The following is a 23754-nucleotide window of genomic DNA, read 5'->3' on the forward strand; positions in this document are numbered from 1 at the left end:
TTGGCCTCTTCTAAGAGGACCTTTTGGTCTTGAGACCAATTCATCTTCAGGCTTCCCTGAAAGCATTTTGATAGTGTTGCCCTCTTCTGAGTTTATATTTATATTTCCTGTCACCATGGTTACTTTCTATGGGCGAGATCCCTTCTGCTTCTCCCTCATTTTTTAGTCTGTTTCTTGACTTTTAAAGTTGAGCTCTGCTCCTGGGGCCCTCCATGAGGCACCATGGTCCCAAGTTCTTAGGCTGGGAGGCAGGAGTCACTGGTTTTCCATGCCAGGGCTTCAGGTGCTTATGGCTTGCCCACTGTGCTGGGTGGCCTGGCCTGGTTAAGCTCGTTATGCTGGGGTTCTGGGGCTTGAAGCTTACCTTTGTGCTGGGGCTGGGGGCCTCACAGCTGGCCTGCTGTGCCACAGCATGCTGATCCAGGACCAACGGGCCTTGGTTGCTGTCTGTGCTGGGCTGCTCTCACCTTTACCCAAGTGAGACAGACCTTTCCTAAAGTCATTCTAAGTTGTTTTAAGCTGGAAAATCTTTTTTTTTTTTTTTTTTTTTTTTTTTTTTTTTTTTTTGTGGACTTTGTCACTCCAGAATCTGTTTGGAGGCTTAACTTATTGTTTCTGAGAAAAACAGGGAGAGCACAGATAACATCTTAGCTTCTTTCTGCCATGTTTTTGGGCTGTTAATTAGTTTTTTAAGAAAAAGTTGTATATTTGTGGTGGGGAGTAAATAAACCATACAAGTGTGTAAATTTTAGTTTGTTCAGAATGACTGAATGAATAAGGCATTTTCTTTTTTTTTGAGAACTTAACTGTGATCAAAGCTCTTTGCTAAATGCTGAATATAAAAATGAAAAAAAAAAAAGGAGTCCTTGCTCTTAAGGAGATTATATTCTGGTATGAGGGCTTGCAGAGCCTTTTTCAGGGGTACTTATCCACCTTTGATGCTTATCTTCACCCAAGTCCCTGTGGTTGTACAAATGGGTAATCATGTTAAGGATAAGCCCCCTCCACAGTGAGTTAGGGGGCTGTCTACCCCAGCTATGTAAAGACTTCTCCCAGAGGAATGGGCCATGAAGGTGCTGAAGCAGGTGCTGTGAAGTGCTTGGTCAGACATCCATTGTATCCCAGCCATCACCAGTCAGGTAGAGTTTGGTAAGGCTGAGGACGCTGCACAATTCTGCCTCACAAATCCTGTTCATAGGCGTGTGCCAGGACTTCATCCAATGATATCTTTGAAAGGAAAGACCAACAACAATTCTAGTGGGGAAACAATAAATATGCAAGATTTTAGCTCCAAGTCAGAAGGAAAGGTTCTATGGGCTCTAGATGTAACTACAAAATAAGGTCATTTTTATTGATCAAATTCATGAGTCAAGTAACTAGTAACCATAGCAATAACCCAAGTAACACCTAGAACAAAAACTCTTATTTGATTAAGAAAAAAGTGTTTAGAACTGAGAGCATGAAAATTAGCTTTATGGTTTTAAATCTATAGTTCTATGAACACCTAAACATTAAACTAGAAACCAGCACCTTTTACACCTTCTCCAAATGCTGTTCAGCTTGGCCACAGTGGACAGAACCAGGGCTAATGAGTAGAAATTAATGAGAAGCAGACTTCAAGCCCATCCCCCACCCCCCAAAAAGAAAATTTTCCCACTCAAAATTGTCCAAAAAGTAGAATGAATTGTACTGAGTTAGTGAGCCATTACCAAATGTCTTCAAGTAGAAGAAAGATAATTGCTTGTCAGGAATTGAAGAAAGAAATGTCAGTTTTAAAGGTGCTTAGGTAACCTTCCAATCAAATAAGATCTTGTGATTTCTTGGAATCAGAAGAAATGGGTTCATATTCATGCCAGGTCTAATAACTTGTTGCCAGTCTGAACTAGAGCAAATGATTTATACTCCCCTTGTTCAGCCTCTGTTATCAGTCAAGGAACTGGTTAATGTCAGATTTCCTCTGACCCTAAATCTTATGATTCTATGCCAATTGGCCTTTGTTTAAAAAAAAAAAAAAAGCTCATTAACATTTTATTGTGATATAAGGAAGTTTCTACTTCCTGGTCATTCCCATAGCATTAAAGTTCTGTACAAAGCACATGGTGTTGATTAGTCATTTTAGCTGCATCCGCCTCTTTCTCTGGCTCATTTTACAGATGAAAAAATGGGGGTAAATAGTGTTAAGTGACTTGGTTGGGATTATATAGTGGCAGGATTATGTGTGTACACAAACACACACACACACACACACACATACACACACACACACACACACACACACACACACAGACACACACACACTTCCAGGTTACACAGATTTGAATTCAGGAAAATGAGCCTTCCTGATTGATATCAGACCTGGCCCTCTATCTACTACACCGCCTAGTGATTCAAATAACACAAAATCTAAAAGGGATTATAAATTTACTGGTGTCCATGGTGCGATCCAATACTTGAACAATAAAAACTCTGAAAATAGGTAATCCTGTGATAAGAGCTATTCAATATCTGCCCTAATTCTGAAGATAATTAGATAAATTAGAAGATAATTACAAGAGAGGGACATTAAACAAGGAGCTGCTTTTGTTGGTTTTGTTAGGGAGGAAAGAATGTAATGAAACTGGTCTCAGTCTTCTAAGACTTTCATAAATAATGAGGATTTAAACATCTATTCCACTGTTCTCTCAGGAATGTATGGCTCTTAAGAGGGAGAATAAAGGAAAGGCAAAACCTGCTCTAATTTAGGTGTGGACTTTAAAGGCGGTGAATGGGATAAACTGAGTGAAGACCCTCTCATAAGGATGTGGCTTCGACCTATGCATTAATTGTGACTTGAGACTTTGCAATAACAAGTCGAGCTACAGCAAAAAGCTGCAGGTGTTTGATTATTTTAGATAAACATTTCCCTCCTGTCTCCCCACTCTTTTCATTCACTATTATGGTAAAGTGTGTTCTGGGGTCCATATTCAGTCTCTGGGCAAATTCGAACTCTCCAGCAATGGGAGAAAAAGTCAGAGGGCGGGGTGGGGGCTTCTGGTTAGGATCTATATATATAAGCCTGTGTTTGCAGTTTGAACTTTGCATTCCTCCACTGACATCTTGACTCTTGGGAGTCGTCCTTTCTCCCAAGATCTAAATAAATCCCTTTTTTGCTTTTCTCCCTTGAGGATCTCTGATTTTATTTTGGATAAGAGTCACTGTCCCATATAACTAGATAGAAATTTTTGACTAACTGATATCTTATTTCTCCCAGATTAGAAGATAGCAAAACTTTCACTGAATTAAAATATTCCCTACACTTTCTGAGTTAATATTTAGGCAAAGTTTTCATGATATCAAAATGAGGATTTTTCCAGTGCTGGATCTTCAAAAGTAAATAATCTATGTCTGGGAGCAAAGTATAGAGTCACTGTATGTTCTTTTAATATTAATGGAAATTCATATCCTTCAGCATAGACTTTTTGATACATCATTCCTTTGGGAAGTCCTTTAATCATCATAATACTTTGAACATTTTTGTGCATGTTAACTTCATCTGTTTCTCTCTAACTCCTCGGGGAAGATTAACGAAGTATTCTTCAAAAACGTCTCTAGGATTTTCTGCTACTAACTTACTGTATGAGTGGAGTAAGTCAAGGGACTGACTCTCCAGTTAACCTCTTCAGGTCTCTGTTTCTAGCTAGGATTGGACTACCTGATCTTTGAGATGCATTCTAGCTCTAATAACCTAATACTCATCTTTCTACTCCATTTTTACTGGTGACATATTTCCCTGGGTCCTTTTATATTCTGTCATTTTTACTTTAGGCTCCTAATGAGACTCTACACTTAGCACAGAATGGCCAGGTTAATTTTTCTAAAGTGCTGCTTTCCTCATGAGATCATGGTCTTCCAGGTGGAATGAACCTCAAAGATCATTTATTTCAATCCTCATTTTACAAGTGTGGAAACTGAGGGCTAGGAAGGTTCATTGATTTGTTCAGGATCACATAGGGAGTAAATAGTTTCATCCATGATTCAAAATCAAGTTCTCCAAAGACTTCAAGACTCCAAGTTTATTTCTTTCCCAAAATTTTTCAATATTTTTATCTGTCAGGTGTTTTTTGGTTCTGGCATTCCATTGACCAATGTACATTGGCAATTTATAATTTATATTTGTGGAAGTTTCCAGATTAAAGTTGACATCTAGCTTGTATATGTCAGAAGCAAAAAGTGAGCCTAGTCTTCTTGATTCAGAGACTAGTCCTCTAGGCCCATTGAAATGCTGTCTCTCACAGTAGCTCCTTCTTGGCTATTAAATCAAGATGAGACTCTTCAGCTTGATGTTTGAAACCATTGGGACTATGTGTCTACAATTCTATGTAGTCTTGTTTTTCAAGCATACCCAACATAAATTATCTTTGTCATTCAGGCAGAAATAGAAGAGGTAGAAATAAATTAGAAATAAATTTTCCAGGTAGATCCTGGGCTTAGGGAAATTGGGTCCCTCATCATTTAGTATTTTTTTTTTTTTACAAGGCAGTTGAGGTAAATGACTTGCCCAGGTCACACAGTATTAAGTATCTGAGGATGGATTTGAACTCAGATCCTCATGACTTTCCACTGCATACTCTTCCCCATCATTTTTGGAGCAGAATCTGGTCTCTGAGGAGAGATTTTAGTCTCATCAAATGAGTCATCTTCCATTATGACCCATCTCCTTCCTAGAGCAAAGGAAGAGATCTGGACAGCAGGGACCTAGAACCTCCTACCACACATGCTCACCCTAGACATGCTGTTCTCTTTGCACCCTGGCTCCTCCTGGTTCAAAGGCCTTTCATTCTTCAGAGTCCATATTAAATCTCATCTACTTCAGAAGTCTTGCCTGATAACTTAAGCTTCCACTGGCATCTCCTTTCTCTGCTTTAGAGGCCATGATTGCTCACAGATATTTTGAAAACAATCATAAAACTCTGACTTCTGATTGTATGGGGGCATGCCTCTTGAGAGCAGGGAATGTCTTATTTTATTGTCACATTTTCTCAGCCCACTTCCCCTCTTTGAGACTGCTGAGGACATGGTAGAAGCTCAATAAATATAGGATTCCCTCTCCATCTAAGAGGAAGAGGTTGTAGAAAGTCCTTTAAATGGAGACACATTCTAGGATTTGTCTCTGGAATGGAAATTCATCGATACTTCCCACTTTTTGCTCCAAAGCTTTCTTCTTGCCCTTATTCCTTCAGGGTTTCTGATTACATCTGGAAGAAAGTTTTAATTAAATGGTAAATATCTTTTAAACACAATATCATTTCTGATTATCTACATTACAAGTTTTGCATTTTATTTTATTTTATGATTTGGTGAAAATATGTACTCTAAGCCTTACTTGGATTGTCTGGAGGCAGGAGTAGTAGTTGCCATGAAATGTGGAGCTAGGATTAAATGGCATCAATTAAGTACTTGGATTTTTTGTTGGTTTATAAGAAATCTTGATAGAGTCTTGCTTTTCCCTCTTTCTTTCTTTCCTCTCCTCTCCTCTCCTCTCCTTTTCTTTCCTTCCTTCCTTCCTTCAATAATGAATATTAAATAAAAAATATTAAATAAATAAAACAATGAAGAAAGAATATTACTGTGGGCTTATGATTTTCTTTTTATTCCTAGGCTGGCCATATCTGTGGGGATGATATAGATATCATCGACGGTCACCCCACTGGCTCAGTAAGAATATCATTTGGTTACATGTCAACTTTTGAAGATGCTCAGACTTTTCTGAAGTTCATAATAGCAACCAGGTTAGGTAAAGCAGACAGTAGACTTCCCTTCCCAATGACTTCTGGGAAAACTGCTGCCATATCAGTAGAACCTGTGGGACGAGACACAAGGGTCAACAGGAACGAACCTGGGAAATTTCTTCAGGAAGATGTCCTCCTCCAGGCTGGACTGAACAATTCCTCTGTGACTGTGAAAAGCATGGATTTGCATCCTCCTGAGACTGAGCCAGGAGGTGGCCAACACATTGCTCCATTGGTTTCTACAGCAGCACTGGATGGAGGGTTCCCACCACTTACCATCACCAACATCTTTATTTATCCCATCAAATCTTGTGCTGCCTTGGAGGTAAGCGTTTTAAACATGGCCTTGGGAGGGCTTCTATTTTAACATAGTTTTAATCTCCATACAGCAACCTCATTAAAGCAAAGAAAAAATATTGCATACAACATAGTCCTTGAGATAGGGCTAGTGCACTAAAGTGGTAATGCACAAGGTGTTTTGAAAGCTTTGTATCCCCTCTACAAATGTTAGTTATTGTCATTATTATTATTCCTTTGGAATGCTTCTGCCCATTGTGATTATCTTACTTACAATGCTTTACCATTACTTAAAAAACCAAGGGATGACAGAATCTCTTGAGAACTTCTGAAGTTCTTCTGAACTTATACTGAGTCCATTTCTCTCACTTAGAGATATCCTTGCTGTAACTGGAATTTATTTTATGGGTTGTTTTATGTCCACTTTTCCTGGTTCATTTTTCTATCTCTAGAACCTAGCACAGAGCCTGGAGGTGCTTATTGACTGGTTGATTGATAGACAGATATTCTCTCTTGGCAATCCAATCCAACAAATACTTACTAGATGCCCGAAATATGCATGACGCTGTTAGACTCTAAGAGAACAGTGGCATAACAAAACCCAGTTCTTGACATCAAGGGGCTTATATTTTACTGAGTTCAAAACTTACTGAAGGCATTTACTAACAGTGTGACCATGGACAAGTTGTCTAACTTCTCTTTAGTTCAGTTTTCTTGTCTATAAAATTGACCTCTAACATTCCTTACAGCTCTGAATTTTGTGGTCCTACTGCAAACAATTCATTCTGTGTTTAAGATAATAGAATCCTCCCTTTGGAACTAAAAGAAATTTCAGTCCTTGAGGTTTATTTAATACAATTTTCTTTCATTCTATACAACAAAAGTACAAACACATATTATCTAAAATGCTACAAAGACACAAAACTCAACACAGAAATTTCCTAGTATTGACTGAACAATAAAATCCAAAAATGCAATTTACATTTTGCAAAATTAACCTGTTAGCCTCAAAGGAGTGATTCCTTGATGAGGCAACACCTAGGGGCTGGTTTTAACCTGCTTACCAATTTCTGAGAGAGGTGGTCACTAGTGTATGTAAAGAACCATTTGCAGCAATGAGTAAGGAATGAAATGAAAAATCTGTACTACTACTTCTTTTGGTCTTTTGGACCTCAAAATCAGTAGAAAAAAAATTCAAAGTATCTGGCTGACTGTTGGCCTAGCTTTAAAAGGAGATCAAATGGACATGCATGAGCTCATGTTCTCTAAAAAAGGCTTTAAAGAGCATTTAATTTAACACACCCCATTTTACATATGAGGAAATTGAGGCAAACAGGGCAAAATGACTGGCTCAGGGTCACACAGCTGGGAAGTGTCTGAGGCCAGATTTGAATTTAAGAAGATGAAAGTTCCTGACTAAAGTTTATCACTCTATCTACTATGCTACCTAGCTGCCCTTTAATTATAATTAAATAATTGTAATTATATAATATTATGTAATTAAATTATAATCTCTATTTAGGATTCAGTGTGCAAACTATGCTAAAATATTTATGCAATAATTTATGTAAAGGATTCTTGCTGAAAGCGGGTCTGCCTTTTTAATAGTGACTTTTACGGATTCCTTCTTTAGGTTACCAAATGGCCAATTGGAAACCAAGGATTGTTATATGATCGGAACTGGATGGTGGTGAATCACAATGGAATTTGCCTCAGTCAGAAGCAGGAGCCTCGGCTCTGTTTAATTAAACCCTTAATAGACCTGAAGCAAAAGATTATGGTCATCACAGCTGAAGGTAAGAAGCTGTGGCAGCTCATATTCACATTCCTTTCTTGAAGAAGAAGAGTGGTCTAACAGAGAGAGAGCTGGTTGTAGGGCAAAAAGACCTCAGCTCTGCTCTCAGTTGTGCCTCTTTCTCGCCAAGTGCATTAGGTCTTGTGGGTCAAAATGAAAGATCCAGAAACAACACAAATAGAATAAAAAGGCAAAATAATTCATTTATTTGATCCTCAGTTTCTTCTTCTGTAAAATAGGAATAATGGCACATATCAAGCCTCCTGGATAGGGTTGCTGTGAAGACAACGATGAAATGATGGAGGAGGAAAGCACAGGTCTGGCTGTGTTACTCTCCTACTGGACACACAGTCCAGTGCTTCTCTATCACTTCTAGGGTCAAATATGAGCGCCTCTTTTTGGTATTTAAGACCATTCACAACCTGGCTCAAAATTACTCGTCTACTCTTAGGCCCAAAATACTTTGCAGAAGACTCCTCATTAGTGGAGGCTGATTATTTAATGATCTCTTCCCTGTGAATGACAGCTTGAGAGAAGGAAGCTTTAGTCTTTCTGGCTTCCAACTTCTGTGGAGAAGGAATGGGGTTCTAGATTCTCCTTTGGCCCCAGAAGGGAGATAGTGACTTTGGTCAGAAGTCCACATGTAGGCTGTGGGCTATTTATGTTACTCTCCTCCATGAACTGTTTTCTATTCTTCACATGTACCACTCCTACTGCTTAGTACCACCGCCACGTACATGCACCCCTCAAATCTTGTGCTGCGTTGGAGGGATGCATTTAAAAATATGGCTCCTCTTTCAGCAAAGTTGTTTATTGCCATACAGCAACCTTATCTTAAAGCAAAGAAAAAAATTACACACAATATGGTCATTGAGGTAGGCCTGGTGTGCTAATGAGATAAGGTCATTTTGTCTTTGTATACGCTGTCGCGCATGCTTGGAATGTATTTTCTCCTCATAGCTCTGTTTTCTGGAACCTGTAGTTCCCATCAGAGCTGATTCCCCGAGCTTTTGGTGTCATCTCCCCAACCTCAATTACCTTTTATTTAATCTGTATATATTTTGCATCTTATTATTCATGTATATGTTGTTTTCCCCATTAGACTGGAAGCTTTTGAAGGGCAGAGATTGTTTCATTTTTGTTTTTGCATAACTAGTGTCTAGCCCTGTGCTTGGCAGAGAACATGCTCTTAAAATTTTTTTGATTGATTTCAAAGAATATAAATGATGAGGTTGGAAAAACAGTTATTGCTTTGAAAGGTAAGGGACAAAACTTGTGACAAATTAAAAAATTTAGAGCATTTTCCCTGCCAAAAGATATCTTTATTCCCAAGAAAAGGTCACAAAATCCAAAGATTTTGTGACATTGGGAAGGGGTAATTTTTATAGACAAAAGGAAGGAAGGGGGGCAGCTAGGTGGCGCAGTGGATAGAGCACCAGCCTTGAATTCAGGAGGACCAGAGTTCAAATCTGGTCTCAGACACTTAACACTTCCTAGCTGTGTGACCCTGGGCAAGTCACTTAACTACAATTGCCTCAGCAAAAAAAAAAAAAAAGTCTAGAACAAAAGGAAAGGAGAAACGAGGAAAGAAATGGGGAGATAAATGGTATTTGAAGGAATCTGGGAGGAGTTGGGATGATCTGATTAAAGAATTTTGGTCTTAGGGAGAGAACAAGCTGATTTGAGTTCTCATCATAAAGGCATATATTATGGATTACTTTTATTTCACTAGAACACGCATCAGAAATTGCTTACATTTTAAAGAATAGACAATTGAATGTTTTTCCTAACCATTAGAAAGGTCTTTTTGTAATCTTATTAAAGTAAACTGATAGGCCAGTTCCAATGATTGTGTGATGAACAGAGCCGTTTATACCCAGAGAAGGGACAGTGGGAACTGAAAATGGATCACAACATAGCATTTTCACTTCTTTTGTTGTTTTGTGTGAATTTTATTTTCTTTCTAATTTTTTTTCCTTTTTGATCTATTTTTTTTTGTACAGCAAGATAATTGTATAACTATATATGCCTGTATTGGATTTAACATTTATTTTTACCATGTTTAACATATTGGATTACGTGCCATCTAGGGGAGGGGTGAGAGGAAAAACACAAGATTTTGCAAAGGCCAGTGTTGAAAAATTATCCTTGCATATGTTTTGAAAAAAAGTAAAAAAAAAATAAACTGATAGCTTTCACTCTTACTGGTTATAAAAATAATCTGAAATAAACAAAAGAGGAAAAGAGACAAGGTGAGGCTCATTTTTACTACAAGTTTGGTGAGCTGAGGGTCTCTGTGGTGAATCTGGAGTTTTTGGCAGAAAATAAGGAATATGATATTGGAATTCTCTGATGTCACCTTCCCCTGTGGGTCTAATGAATTCCTTTGATTTGCCAAAACTTTCTGCCATAATCTAGTCAATTTTAACTTTTCTGGAATAATTTTTAATGGAAATCCTATCCCAGTTTCTATATTTGACAGTTTTGTTCTCCTTCTTTCTTTGGCTATCCCAGGGAAGTAAAGTAACTTGGATTAAAAAAAAAAAAAAAAAAGACTAAAGGCTAACAATGTGCTGAGGTATTCTCCATGTGGCCAGTGGGTGTTGCTATTACATAACACAATGTAACCTTAACCCTAAATCGGCAGATTTCTGAACATTTTCTTTGCTGGTTTGCATTTGGCAAACCTTTGTTTTCATCTTTTTTTTCTTTTTTTTTTTTTTTTAAACTGTGAACTGTTTAGCTCTAAGGGGAGGGGAGAAGTAGACTCAAGATATTAATGCTACATCTTCCAATCTAGCCTCTTTTACAAAGTCCTTGGGTTGTTTTTCCAAATTTCTTGAATGAAAGAAAGCAAAAGGGAAGGAAAGAAGGGATGCTTCTCTCCTTATTGGTACTAAGGCATGGTTAATACTTTCCTGCACTCAAATGAGTCTATTCATTATATTCTCTATTCACATGAGTATCATTTTCTCTAACAGGATAATCTAAGAATTTTCCAAAGGCCAAATCCCATAGGAGTTTGGTGAGATAATAATAGCTTTGTTATCTTTGGGTTTCCACTACCCTCCCTACTCCAGCATAGTGCATGCAGTACATAAGTATTAATTGGATGAACATAAGTAGCATGTAAAAAAAAGACATGGCTCTTGACCTTGTGAGGTTTACAAATCAGTTGGAGACATAAAACATATACAGAACAGTTACATAACAAAAGGCAGCATATAATTGCCAAAAAATTGGATTTTGATGTAGATAAAAATATCAGAGGATTTCTGAGGAGGAAGTGATCATTGTGCATTGTCATGATGGAAGAATGTTTCCAGATAGAATTTGAACTGGGTTCTTCAAAACTAAGTAGAATTTGGGATAGGACGGCTGAAACATTTGCCTATATTGCACAGAAAAGAGCTGCATAAGAACTGGGGGAAGGCCTGGAGACAGGTAGGAGAAAAGTGTGTCTGAGGATGGGGGCCAGGTTGGTATATCTGTCTACCAGGGAGTATTGGCAGAAATTGGAAAAGTAGATTAGGGTCAGATTAGAAGGGCTTTGAAGGACTAATCTTGAGTCTGGACTTTATCCCACAGGCATGGGGAGCCCTCTAATGTTTTTGAGGAGAACAACACAATTCAAGCAAGACTTTAAGAACATTGACCACAAGATCATTGGTTCTGGGGTTGGTTGGATTTACATTTGCATGTTTGGAGAGTAAATATGAAGGAAGGACTACATAAGTGACTGGTTGAATGAATGAAATGTCTTAATGATGTCTAAGATAATCAAGCAAAGAAGAGCAGAGGGAAACCATCTAGGAAGGCTGTGGTTGTATAGCAGTAATCATGAGTACTCCAGTTTACAATATTTGAAAGTTGTGGGTTTGCTAAGTTTTATACATACATTTATATATATTAACATATTTTGTTCTCACAGCAACTTATGTCTAAGTGCTAGTAGTATTAACATGCAAAAATCAATTAGGAAGGAATTTGGGGATTGGACATGGAAAGTGAGGAAGAAGGGGAAGTCAAAGGTGACACAGATTTCAAGGCTGAGTGATTGGATGCAATATTGTGAGAAATAAGGAAGTCTGGGGTAGAAGATAATAATATGCTTGGTTTTAGATAGACTGTATCTGAAGTGACAGCAGTTAGAGATGGGGAACTACAACTTGGGAGAAGCAAATGGCAGGGAGTCATACTCACAGGGATATGCAGTTTTTGTAGAAGAGGAGTAGGGAAAGACAAGAGGACAGGGCTGACATCATTGTCAAAGGGAACTATTCGTATCCTAGCAATCCCCATTATTTCACAAAGAAGTAAAGACAAAAACAAATATACAATGTATGCTGCTCATAGTGGTAGCAAAGGACTTAGAGACACAAAGGGAGGAGGGAGCTAGGAGAATAAATGAAAAAAATTATGGAATGTGAATGTGATAGGATATATATTAAGATAAGATAAATATAAGATGATTTGTATAAATTGATACAAGCAGAATCAAGAAATTACCATATACCATGACCACAATTATGTAAATGAAATAAAAACACTAAAAAGAAGTTGAATTCTGAGTAAAGAAGAGATAACCATATACATCTTTTTCCATATGAGAGAATACAAGAACTACTAGAATAAAAATATATACTATAATACAGAGTTTCTATATCAGATACTCTTTTATAATGGATTTTTTTTAGCAAAAATGACAGTTTAATCTGATTTGGTGGAATGGGAAATAATCATACTATAGAGACAAAAGATATAAATAAAATAGTTTAAAACATCATATGACAGCTATCCATAATATGTCCTGAATTGGTTCATGCCAATTTTAGAGTAAATCTTCAGTTGAGAAATGGCTTCCCTTCCAACATGTCTTAGGGCATCTGGAACTTGCAACACATTTTACCATAGAAAACAAAATTTTAAGTGGCTAGATTTCAGTTACTATGGAAAAAAAATAGCAAACAATACTTTTCCAGTACTAGTTTAGTAGATGGTTCAAGAGTCGTCAGGGAGAAAAGGAAGCATAGTTTTAAAAAGATCAGAAAAACATATTAAGAAACATGCCAGAGGTGTCCTCAATTCAAGTTGGTGTGAGTATGACTGAAGAGCCTAATAAAGGCCACTTGGACAGTTAGAATATGAGGAAAGCACAGCACCAAAGGAAGTGAGGCTCAAAAATATTTTCTTTGTTATGTTCCATTATCTTTTTGAGAATGACTTAAGATTTTGTACTTGGACTTGGATGCAATTTAAGCCTTGGACAGTTATAGTACCTTCTTATGAATTGATTAATATGGACCAAGAACCTCATTTGGGTTGGTTATTTGCTAATTCTCTGTTCTTCATAAAGTCATAGGTTCATGGGGTCCCATTAAAAGGCTAGGAGAATTCACAGGCTAATTGTACACTATTTCAAAGTCCAATTCTTTTTGTTCAGCAAAACAACTGTTTGGACATGTATACATATATTGTATTTAATTTATACTATAACATATTTAACATGTATTGGTCAACCTGTCATCTGGGAGGGGGAAGGAGGGGAAAAATTAGAACAAAAGGTTTGGCAATTGTCAATGTAAAATTACCCATTTATATATCTGGTAACTAAAAACTATTAAAATAAAAATTAAAAAAAAAGAGGCTATGAAAAGACTTAGGAGACTTTTAGTCTGACACTCATTTTTCAGATGAGGAAATCTAAGTGCAGGGAGGGTAAGTAAGTTCCTTCAGCAAAGGTACCCAAGATAGTAAGCAAGGAAAGCTAAGACTTATACCCAGATGATCTGAATCCAGAGGAAGTTTCTTTCCACTTTATCAGGGCTCTTGCCTGTTTTCCAGTGGCATCAGCAGACTTCCATCTCACTCCTCATGATACTTTAGGAAGGGACCCATAAAAGTGTTTACGACTTTCTTTTTCTCAAAGTCTAAAATTTGAGAAAAAAAGTTTTAATTAGATGCCGAGGAAATGGAGGGAAATATTTTTTGGAGATTATGAAAGAGACATCTGGACTCCCTCAAAGACTTCAGAGAGTTCACTTTTTATGCTTAATTTCATTTCAAAATATAATATTCTCTTTCCTTGTTATAGAAATATGTGTATATGCATATGTGTGTGTGTATGTGTGTTACTTTCTGACTTACCCTCTTGCTGATGGGTATAGCCCTAAGTTTGCAAAGCAACCTCCTACTGAGCTCCTTTTGGGAAAGGGGCACTGAATGAGCATTTGAAGGATTGTTATACTGTATTGTTAATTCATAATGATATTTTTTAGGGGGGAGGAATGTTTTTGAGAGTTAAAGATTTTGAAGAATGTGTTCCATCTTTCATATAAGTCTTTTAGAGTAGTTCATGTAAATTAGTTGGGAATTCCCATTGAAGGGTTTCAGTGATCAGTGGTTGACTCTGTGCTATATAATGTCTTTACTTGCCATGCTGATCAGATTTTCAGATGACACAAATCTGAGAGGGATAGTTAATATACTGAGTGACATAATCAAATAGCTAACCAAATCTTGACAAGTTAGAATATGGATCCTAATTGAAAAAGAATAAATGTAAAATTGATCATTGGGTTAAAAATATCTCTATAACAAGTTTGAAGGCATGGTAAAATAGCAAGCTGTTTTTTAAAAAAGACCCTGGCTAGGGAGTTCAGAATGAAAGCTCCTTTTCTCATCTTTCAAAGGGAGAGTACTCCTTAGCTCATACTCATTAGGTTAGTCCTTTCCCACCAAATAATAGTTACACAAAAGACCTCCGTGAATAGTGAAGAGCAAGTAATACCATGTATCCAAGAAAAATAGGGAATAGAAACTGAAGACGTTCTACAGAATATACCAGAAAATAAATGAATACAGGAACTTTTCACTTGGGAATGAGATAAAATCTCAGCTCAAACAAAAAGAGAAAAAAAATTTCATTAAAGGGAATCCACTCTCTAGGGTTATGGTTACCAGAAGTTCAGGGACTTAATGGAGTCTGTCTTCCCTACTTATCTGTAGCCCTAAAAGCTCTAGTCTATCATTCAAAATCTGTACCTTTTCTCCCTTCTCTCCTGCACTTCTTTTCTCTCTTCCTTCTGTGTCTTGACTGTATCCTCTTTCTCTATTCTTCCACAATCTCTTTTTTTCTCTTAGTTCTCATTCTCTATTCTTTTTTTTCTCTCTCTCTTCTTTCCTTCTTCTCTCTCTTTCTGTCTGTCTCTTTCTCATATCTCTCTTCTTTTTCTCTTTTCCTTCTTCTTTCCTCCCTCCTTTATTCTTCTTCTTTCTACCCTAAAATATGTTAAAACAATCTGTTTTTTTTTTTAGGTCCACAACATTGCATTCAGTATTCTCTCAGCCAATCAGGAATTATATCCCTCCATGTATTCAGCATAAAACACAGAGCTATCTATTTGCCTATTTAAACCGAACAGAAGTGGGACTTATATTTGGGAATATTACTTAAAATCTTCTCAAAATTTCTCCCTTAAAAAGGAGTAATATACTACAACTTTTCTTAACAACTTAATTTCACTATTTCTGCACTATTTCTTTGTGTACCTGCAATCCAGATGTTAGTAGTGGATCCAAAGACCTCACAAATCTTTTTTATTTATCATTTTATTTTTAATTTATGGAACAAAACAAGCATTTCTATAACATAGTATAACAAAAAAAGATGGTCTCATGGAACATCCTCCCAGCCAGAAATGTCTAAAGTTCTAAGTCTCTCAAGAGGTACATGGCTCTCAGGATTAAAACAGATATCATTACTTGCTGAGTTTCAAACTTGGTATAAGTAGGGGTATAGGATACTAGATTTAGATAAAATGGATAGTAGAAATCATGCAATCCAACCTCCTCATTTTTAGATGAGAAAACTAATAGAAGTGATAAAATGTTTTATGTAGATTACAAGGGGAAGTCAGAGGACTTTGAACCAAAGCCTTTTGTTTTCATAGTGAAATTTTTTATTTTTTATTTTTAAAATAATTTTTTATTTTCAAAATACATGTTTTCATAGTTTTTAACATTTACCCTTGCAGAACCTTGTGTTCCAATTTTTTCTCCCTTCCTCTCCCCCATCCCTCTCTCCTAGACAGCAAATAATTCAATATGGGTTAAACATGTGTAATTTTTCTGAATATATTTCCACTTATATTATGCTGCACAAGAAAAATCAGATCAAAAAGGAGAAAAAAGTGTCAAAAAAGCAAGCAAACAACAAAAAAGGTGAAAATATTATGTTGTGATCCACATTCAGTCCCCTCTCTGGGTATAGATTGCTCTCTCCATCATAAGTCTATTAGAATTGCCCTGAATCACCTTGTTGTTGAAAAGAACCAAATCCATCCCAGTTGATCATCACTTGATCTTGTTGCCGTGTACAATGATCTCCTGGTTCTGCTCATTTCACTGAGCATCAGTTCTTGAAAATCTCTCCAGACCTTTCCAAAATCATCCTGCTGATCATTTCCCTCTCCCTCTCCCTCTCCCTCTCCCTCTCCCTCTCCTTCTCCCTCTCCCTCTCCCTCTCCTTCTCCCTCTCCCTCTCCCTCTCCCTCTCCCTCTCCCTCTCCCTCTCCCTCTCCCTCTCCCTCTCCCTCTCCCTCTCCCTCTCCCTCTCCCTCTCCCTCTCCCTCTCCCTCTCCCTCTCCCTCTCCTCTCCCTCTCCCTCTCCCTCTCCCTCTCCCTCTCCTTTTTATTTACAAAGCATATGTTCCACTCTCTATTCCCATGCCATTCCCTCTTTCTGGGTGTAGATAGTTCTCTTCATCACTGCACAAGTGGAACTGGTTTGAATCCTGCTGATCGTTTCTCATAGAACAATAATATTCCATAAAATTCATATATCATAACTTATTCATCCATTCTCCAACTGATGGGCATCCACTCAGTTTCAGTTTCTTGCCCAAAGTGAACATTAAAAAAAAAGATATTCAGTTTTGCTTCATTTCCAGTTCCAAATTCTTTCCCTCTCATTTTCTCTCTGTTTAATATTCTTTCTACTGTTCCATGAAGCTTCTTATTAAAAGCAAAAGGGAGAGCTTATTTGCTGAGAATAATAATAATTCACATGTATATAATACTTTAAAGAGGCAGCATTATCTAATGGGTAGGGAGCCAACCCCAAACCCAGGAGGACTTGAGTTCAAGTCTAAACCAGTGTATTGATTGTATGACTTTGGATACATCACTTATTTTCTCAGTGTTATAGGGGCTTCGGTGCAGAGAATGTGGTGACTTTTATAGTAGGAAGAATTTCTTAATTAAATCACAGTTGCAGCCCCTGTCTCCACAAATACCTTAAGGTTGGCAAACTTTCTTAACAATAGCTCTTTAAAGAAAAGAATCTAAACATTCCTATCTCCATATGCTAAATAAGGAAACTGAAGCTTATAATTCATTTGTGGATGCAGCAAATATAAATTTGAACCTAGAGCAGATGTGTACATCTTCAGTTTGGCGTAATAATAATAAAAAAAAACCCTGGGTATAATGTCAGAGGATCTGTTGAAGAACGGATGAGCAAAAATCTCTATATAGCAAAAAGATCACCACCCACACACACATTCTTTATTCAAACAACTTCAGGTCAATTAAAGACATTTATAATTGCTCAGTTATATATTTTTTTGGCTATAACAATTGTTTTGTATTCTTTATTCACATAGGGATGGAATCTATAGCTGTGCCTCTAGATGAAAATAGTGGAGAAGAGTATCAGATTTGTCAGAGCAAAGTCTGTACAGACAGGTAAGAATTTTAAATGTAAATCTCTGATTTTGATTTGTAAATGTATTATAAGCATGTCGATATCTTACTGGTGCTTAACAAGTTTTGGCCAAAAATTGTTGTGTTTTTTTTAATGGTATTGATAAATTATTTATGCAGTGTTTGAATTGCAGTATTTATGAATTTATTTGTTTTCCCATCATTTACCAGCAAATGGACAATTCTTATACAAACTTATATATCTGAAACCAAATTAATTGAAATGAAAATTTGAGGAGATATTTGGTCTCATGGTACAGGAATGTGATTTCTTTTTGAGAGTTTAGACATTTCTAGTTAGGGTCATGTTCCACAAGACCATCTTTTTTTGTTATAGTATGTTCTAAAAATGCTTGTTTTGTTCCATAAATTAAAAACAAAATGATAAATAAAAAAGATTTGTGAGATTTCTGTCTTTAGGTTCACTACTAATATCTGGATTACAGCTACACAAAGACAGCAATATAATAAAATTTCTGGCATTTCATGTGTAAAGGAGAAACTTCAGCTGCTCACATAGGCTATGAGAATCCTAAACAGTTTCCTGACATCAGTCTTCTTATCTATCTGTCTGTCTGTCTGTCTATCTAATCTATCTGTCTATCTAATCTATCTATCTATTTATTCATTTATCTAACACATTCTTTTATGAACCATGTTGGGAGAGAAAAAAATCAGAGCAAGACATAGCATGTGTTGATTTAGATTCAATCTCCATAGTTCTTTTCCTGGATGTAGATGGCATTTTCTATCCAGAGTCTATTGGGATTGTTCTGGATCACTGAACCATTGAGAAGAACTAAATCTTTCATAGTTAATCATTGCACATTCTTGCTGTTATTGTGTACAGTGTGTTCCTGGTTCTGCTTATTTTGCTCAGCATCAGTTCATGTAAATCTTTCCAGGCCTTTCTAAAATCAACTTGTTCATTTTTTTTTAATAGAACAAAATTTTCCCAATATCTTCATATATCACAACTTATTTATCCTTTCCCCAACTGATGAGTATCAACTTATTTTCCAATTCTTTGCTACCATACAAAAAAAAAGCTGCTACAAACATTTTTGCACATGTAGGTTCTTTTCCCTCCTTTATGATTTCGTTGGCATACAGACCCAGTAATGGTACTGCTGGGTCAAAGAGTATATACAGTTTTATATCCCTTTATATATATGCTCTTTGGGCATAGTTTGATTGCTCTCCAGAATTTTTGGATCATTTCACAATTCCACCAATAATGTATTACTGTCTCAGTTTTCCCACAGCTTCTCATTTTTTAACATTTTAATTTTCTTTTCAGATTTGTACATTAGATTCTTTGAATATTTAAATGGTTGAGGGAAACTTAAAAATGAGGAAAAAAAAGAAAGGTATATGATTCTTCCTGTGACATTCTTATCAGCACATTCCCAAATTCAAGGGTTCCAACCCTCCATACGGATCTTATTTACAGGTATTGCTTCCTCATATTGGAACCTGAAGCTTTTTGGATCAGGTAGAAAATACATGACTAAACTTTCTTGAGCCAGTTTGTATGCTTTTTTGTAGCACAATAAATAGAGTTCCAGACCTGGAGTCAGAAGCACTGAGTTTAAATATGGCCTCAGACACTTTTAAGTTTACACAAACATAAACATAAAGATAGTTTACTATCTTTAGGATCCTAGATAAGTCACTTAACCCTGCTTGTCTCAGTTTTCTCATCTGTAAAATGAGCTGGAAAAGTAAATGGAAACCACTCCAGTATCTTTGACAAGAAAATCCCAAATAGGGTCACAGTAGGTTGGATGCAACTAATTGGCTAAATAATGACATATAGGTAATATTTTACTCAAAGCTTTTCTTTTCATTACTAAATAAATTGAGGGTTTTTTATATCTATAAGATGGATTAACAGCTAAGTATAGAAGGCTAAAAAAGGCATCTGGTACAGTGATGTAAAGGGAAATATCAAAGTAAATTTCTAAAAAAGAAGAATATATGATGGATTTAATTATGATTTTTCAAGATATCTAAAGAGGAAATAATACTAAATGTTTGGGAAAAAGTCAATTGTTATCAAGAAGAAAAAATAAGGATATACAACATAAGCAACTTAAGATATATATCTCTACCTTTCTTTTTATTTCTTTGAAATATTATGACAATGATCTAAAGAATATGAATCTTGATGAGAATATGAGGAAGGAATGGGATAGATTTTTACAGATAATATTCTCTGGCAGACTGTGTCTTCATGATACAAAATTTATTGGAAGATGTTTATTGTTTGCAGATTACAAAAGAACATTTTATTCTTGAAGAATAGTATGCAGTTATGAGGGCTCTTCTCTAAAAAGCTATCTTCCATGTTTGTGCCATATTTATATCAGATTCTTTGATAGATGCAATCACAGAGTTTACTTCATTCAGCTACCCTTTGATCATCAGCATCAAAAGAGGAATAAAACAGGTAAATAAGTAGCCACCCTTGACCCCAAAGACATCATCATAATGCCTTTGGTAGAGTCTAAATCAAGGAGAGATTTCCATAAATAATGAAGCCTTCTTGATAGTCCTTTTCATGGATCATAGAATCATATATTTTTTTTTTCTGAGGCTGGGGTTAAGTGACTTGCCCAGAGTCACACAGAGAATTATATTTTTAAGAGCTTAAAGGAACTTCCAGATTTCCTCAAATAATACCTCGTTGTGAGATCATAAATTTAGCTTTGGAAGGGGCCTTAGAGATAATCTCTGTGGCCCAGCAATGTGAAATAGTTTGCCCAAGGTTTCATAGTGACAGTAACTGGCCAAAGGTGGATTTAGACCCATATCCTCTGGCTCTAGATTCAGGGCTTTTTCCACTGTGCCATGGTGGATGACATTTTATTGATAGAATCAAACTTTATAATAGAATAAATCCTCCTCAATGAAGTCTACAACTATTTTAAAAAATTCAATTTTATGTTATTTTCATGAAAATCTGAATTTTCTTCCTCTCACTTCCCTTAATTGCTCTCACTGAGAAAGCAAGAAAAGCAATATAAACTATAAACACGAATAGTTACATAGAATGAATTCCTGTATTAGTCATATCCCTCCCAAAAAGTCTCAGTTTTGCTCTCTGAAGTCCATTATTTATCTGTCGGAGCATAAATAGCTTGTTTCATCATCAGTTCTCTAGAACTATGGTTAGTGTGGAATTCTAGTTTTCCAAAAATTGTTTTCTATTGTAAATATGATTATTATACTTCATTATAATATATATTATAACTGTATACATTTTTCTTCTGGTTCTATCCACTTCTCTCTGCTTCACTTCATACAACTCTTTCCAATTTCTTCTGATACTATCCCTTCATCTTTGTTACAGAACAATAGTATTTTATTTTAGATTCACATACTGTAATTTGTTCAGTCTTTTCTCAACTGATGGGTACTCTCTCACTTTCCACTTCTTTGTCATCACAAAAAGAACTGTTATAAATATTTTTGCACATATAGATCCTTTTCCTTTTTTTTTTTTTTAAAAGACATGCACAATCATTGAAGTGAGATTGGACCACAAAGAAAAATATAAATAGATGCTCAAATCCCTCTTGTTCAAGATAGCGTTTTTCCTGAACTCATTTCCAATTATTAAATTTTTTTTCAACAAACTGGATGTCCTATAGATATCTCAAACTCTATGTGTCCAAAACAGAACTCATCTTTTCTTCCACTCTCTCCTTTCAGAACTTTCCTAGTGTTGAGAAGGACATTACCATTTTCCTAGACTTTCTAAAGTTTATGTTATCCTTCACTCCTGGCTATCTCTTGATCTACATATCCAATCCATTGCCATATCTTAATTCTATCTTTACAGCATCTTTTTTGTCCAACCCCTTTCTCTCCCCTCATACAGCCACAATGCTAGTTTAAGCCATCATTACCTCTTGACTAGATTATTGCATGAACTTTCTAATTGGTATCTATTTCAAATCTCTGCCCTCTCAAATCTATCTTTTGCTGAGGTGCTAAAGTAATTTTTCTAGTTAAATTGATCCATGTTGTTATGTATTCTAGTTATTATTCTTTACTTCTCTTTCTGCTGCTCTAGAAAGGATGAATATATAATGAAATATAAAACCTAATCTGTTGGTCATTTAAGACTCTTTATAACCTGTCTCTTGCCTATGTTCCTAATTTTATACTTTGTCCCCTACATACGTTTTCTGATCTCCCTAAACTGGCTTACTAGTTGTTCCTCAAACATGATGCTTCTTTTCCTTTCTCTGTATTTTTACACTGGCTGTGCCCTGTGCTTGGTATGTTCTCCCTCCTTATCTCTTGGTTTCCTGGGCCTCCTTTAAAAAGCTACATTTCTGGAGGAACATTCCTTCGTTCTATAGGAGCTGATTATTTACATGACAATAATATATAAATAATTGATTGTTAAATATAGTTGGATGGGTGGCCCCAATCAGGTAGTCTCTCTGTCTCCCTGTATATGTATGTACCCATATATCTGTGTATATATTTATGTACACACATATATCTATATATGTATGTGTGTGTACATATACACACACATATACAAATCTTAGACAAATATTGCAAATGAATAAGGGACTAGAAGAATTCAGACTAGATTGCATTAGGGAAATTGATCTGTACATTTAATGACTACAAGCTATTTCCCTGTAAGCTATCTATAAAATACTTATTCATATTGCTAAAGATTACTTGTGAGCTAGAAAATAACAAAAAAGATATCTTGTAAAATATTTATGATTGGAGAAGGAGAGGATAATAGACAAGCAGTTCAAATACAGCCTGTTCCTCATGTAATGTTGATAGGTATAGAGGAATGTTTCCATCATGCTGGGCTGGGCAAATAGTTTGTACTATTCTTTGCAGGACAAAGGCAGGACATGGGTGGATTGAAATCTGTGCCATTGGGAGCAGCATTCCCATCAAGGAATTCACAGAGCCACTGGATTTTGTAATATAATTGAACTTTAAAAAATTTCATTATTTTATGAATTGTTGTACTTCTGAACACTTTACAGATTGAGAAATTGGACTGAATATTTTCAGAAGTTATATAGTCACACCTTAGCCACATAGATAAGATGCTCTGTCTAAAAAAAAAAAATCCATCTGTGTAAAAAAAAAATCCAGTTAGTTTGGTGTTATCTTGTATTTGTGACAAAATTAGTTGTCAAAAACCATTTTTATAGGCAATTTCCCAAAACCACACAAGAAAATAAAAGTTACATAATGAGATCTTGTATTTGCCTCACCTTTCTAGAGAAAGAAGTAAAGAAGATTTTTAGGAACACCTGCATTTGTATCTCCCAAAACACAATTAGAACATTGTATAACAAAACTTGACAATGTTTACCTATTTTTGAGAGACTTCAATACATCTTCTCCTTTTTCCTCCTCAAAAGAAAACAAAAAACAGGATCAAGAAACAAGTCAAAACTATGACTTTAGAGCTTTTTCAAATAGCAAAGCTGTAATTCTTATAATGTGTGAAATTCTAAGCTTTGTAGCTTGGGATGTCTATAATTACATATATAATGCTTTTCAGAATGATTTCTAAAGCTTTCTTCTTCCCTTAAAAGGTTCACATAAGCAGCAGCTTTTAAATATCTTATCAAAATTGTTGATTCTCTCAGCCTTTAAAAACTTTATTTTTCCCCTTCCCATTACTCCATATGCTTCTGAGTGTAACTTACAAGTTCCACTGAACCTGAATGTTGGTTAAATAAGATTTTGTTGTCCTTAGATTTGAAAATTAAAAGAAGATTGAGAGTTATTATAAATTATTGCTTAAAGAAAGACTAATCTCTGTTTTTTTCTTTCAGGGTAAATACATATGATTGTGGAGAAAAAATTTCACATTGGTTATCAAAATTTTTTGGCCGACATTGTCGTTTGATCAAACAGAGTTCAGATTTCAACAGAAGTGCAAATAAAAAGCATAGAAAAGGTAAATCAATTTCGCTTGGCTTTTGGAAAATTGGTATCTAGACTCACCTAATGTGTTGGCCTTTGAACACATCAGTATTACATGTGGAGTTAATTTATGGGAAGACATATTCTCATACATAAAACTGAAACTGTGTCATCTTTCATATTACAAAGGGGAAATTATAG

General features: G+C 35.9%; 1 protein-coding gene across 1 annotated transcript in view; it reads left to right on the plus strand.

The window, feature by feature from the left end:
* MOCOS (molybdenum cofactor sulfurase) overlaps nucleotides 1–23754 on the plus strand; it is a 108623-nt gene that overhangs the window by 37448 nt on the left and 47421 nt on the right. Inside the window, exons 8-11 of the mRNA XM_074279225.1 lie at nucleotides 5638–6093; nucleotides 7699–7861; nucleotides 17526–17607; nucleotides 23463–23587. Coding sequence (XP_074135326.1) covers nucleotides 5638–6093; nucleotides 7699–7861; nucleotides 17526–17607; nucleotides 23463–23587 — 826 coding nt within the window. The remainder of the gene's footprint in view (nucleotides 1–5637; nucleotides 6094–7698; nucleotides 7862–17525; nucleotides 17608–23462; nucleotides 23588–23754) is intronic.

This window comes from Sminthopsis crassicaudata, chromosome 1 (assembly GCF_048593235.1).
Source record: "Sminthopsis crassicaudata isolate SCR6 chromosome 1, ASM4859323v1, whole genome shotgun sequence".
NCBI classification, from domain to species: Eukaryota; Metazoa; Chordata; class Mammalia; order Dasyuromorphia; family Dasyuridae; genus Sminthopsis; species Sminthopsis crassicaudata.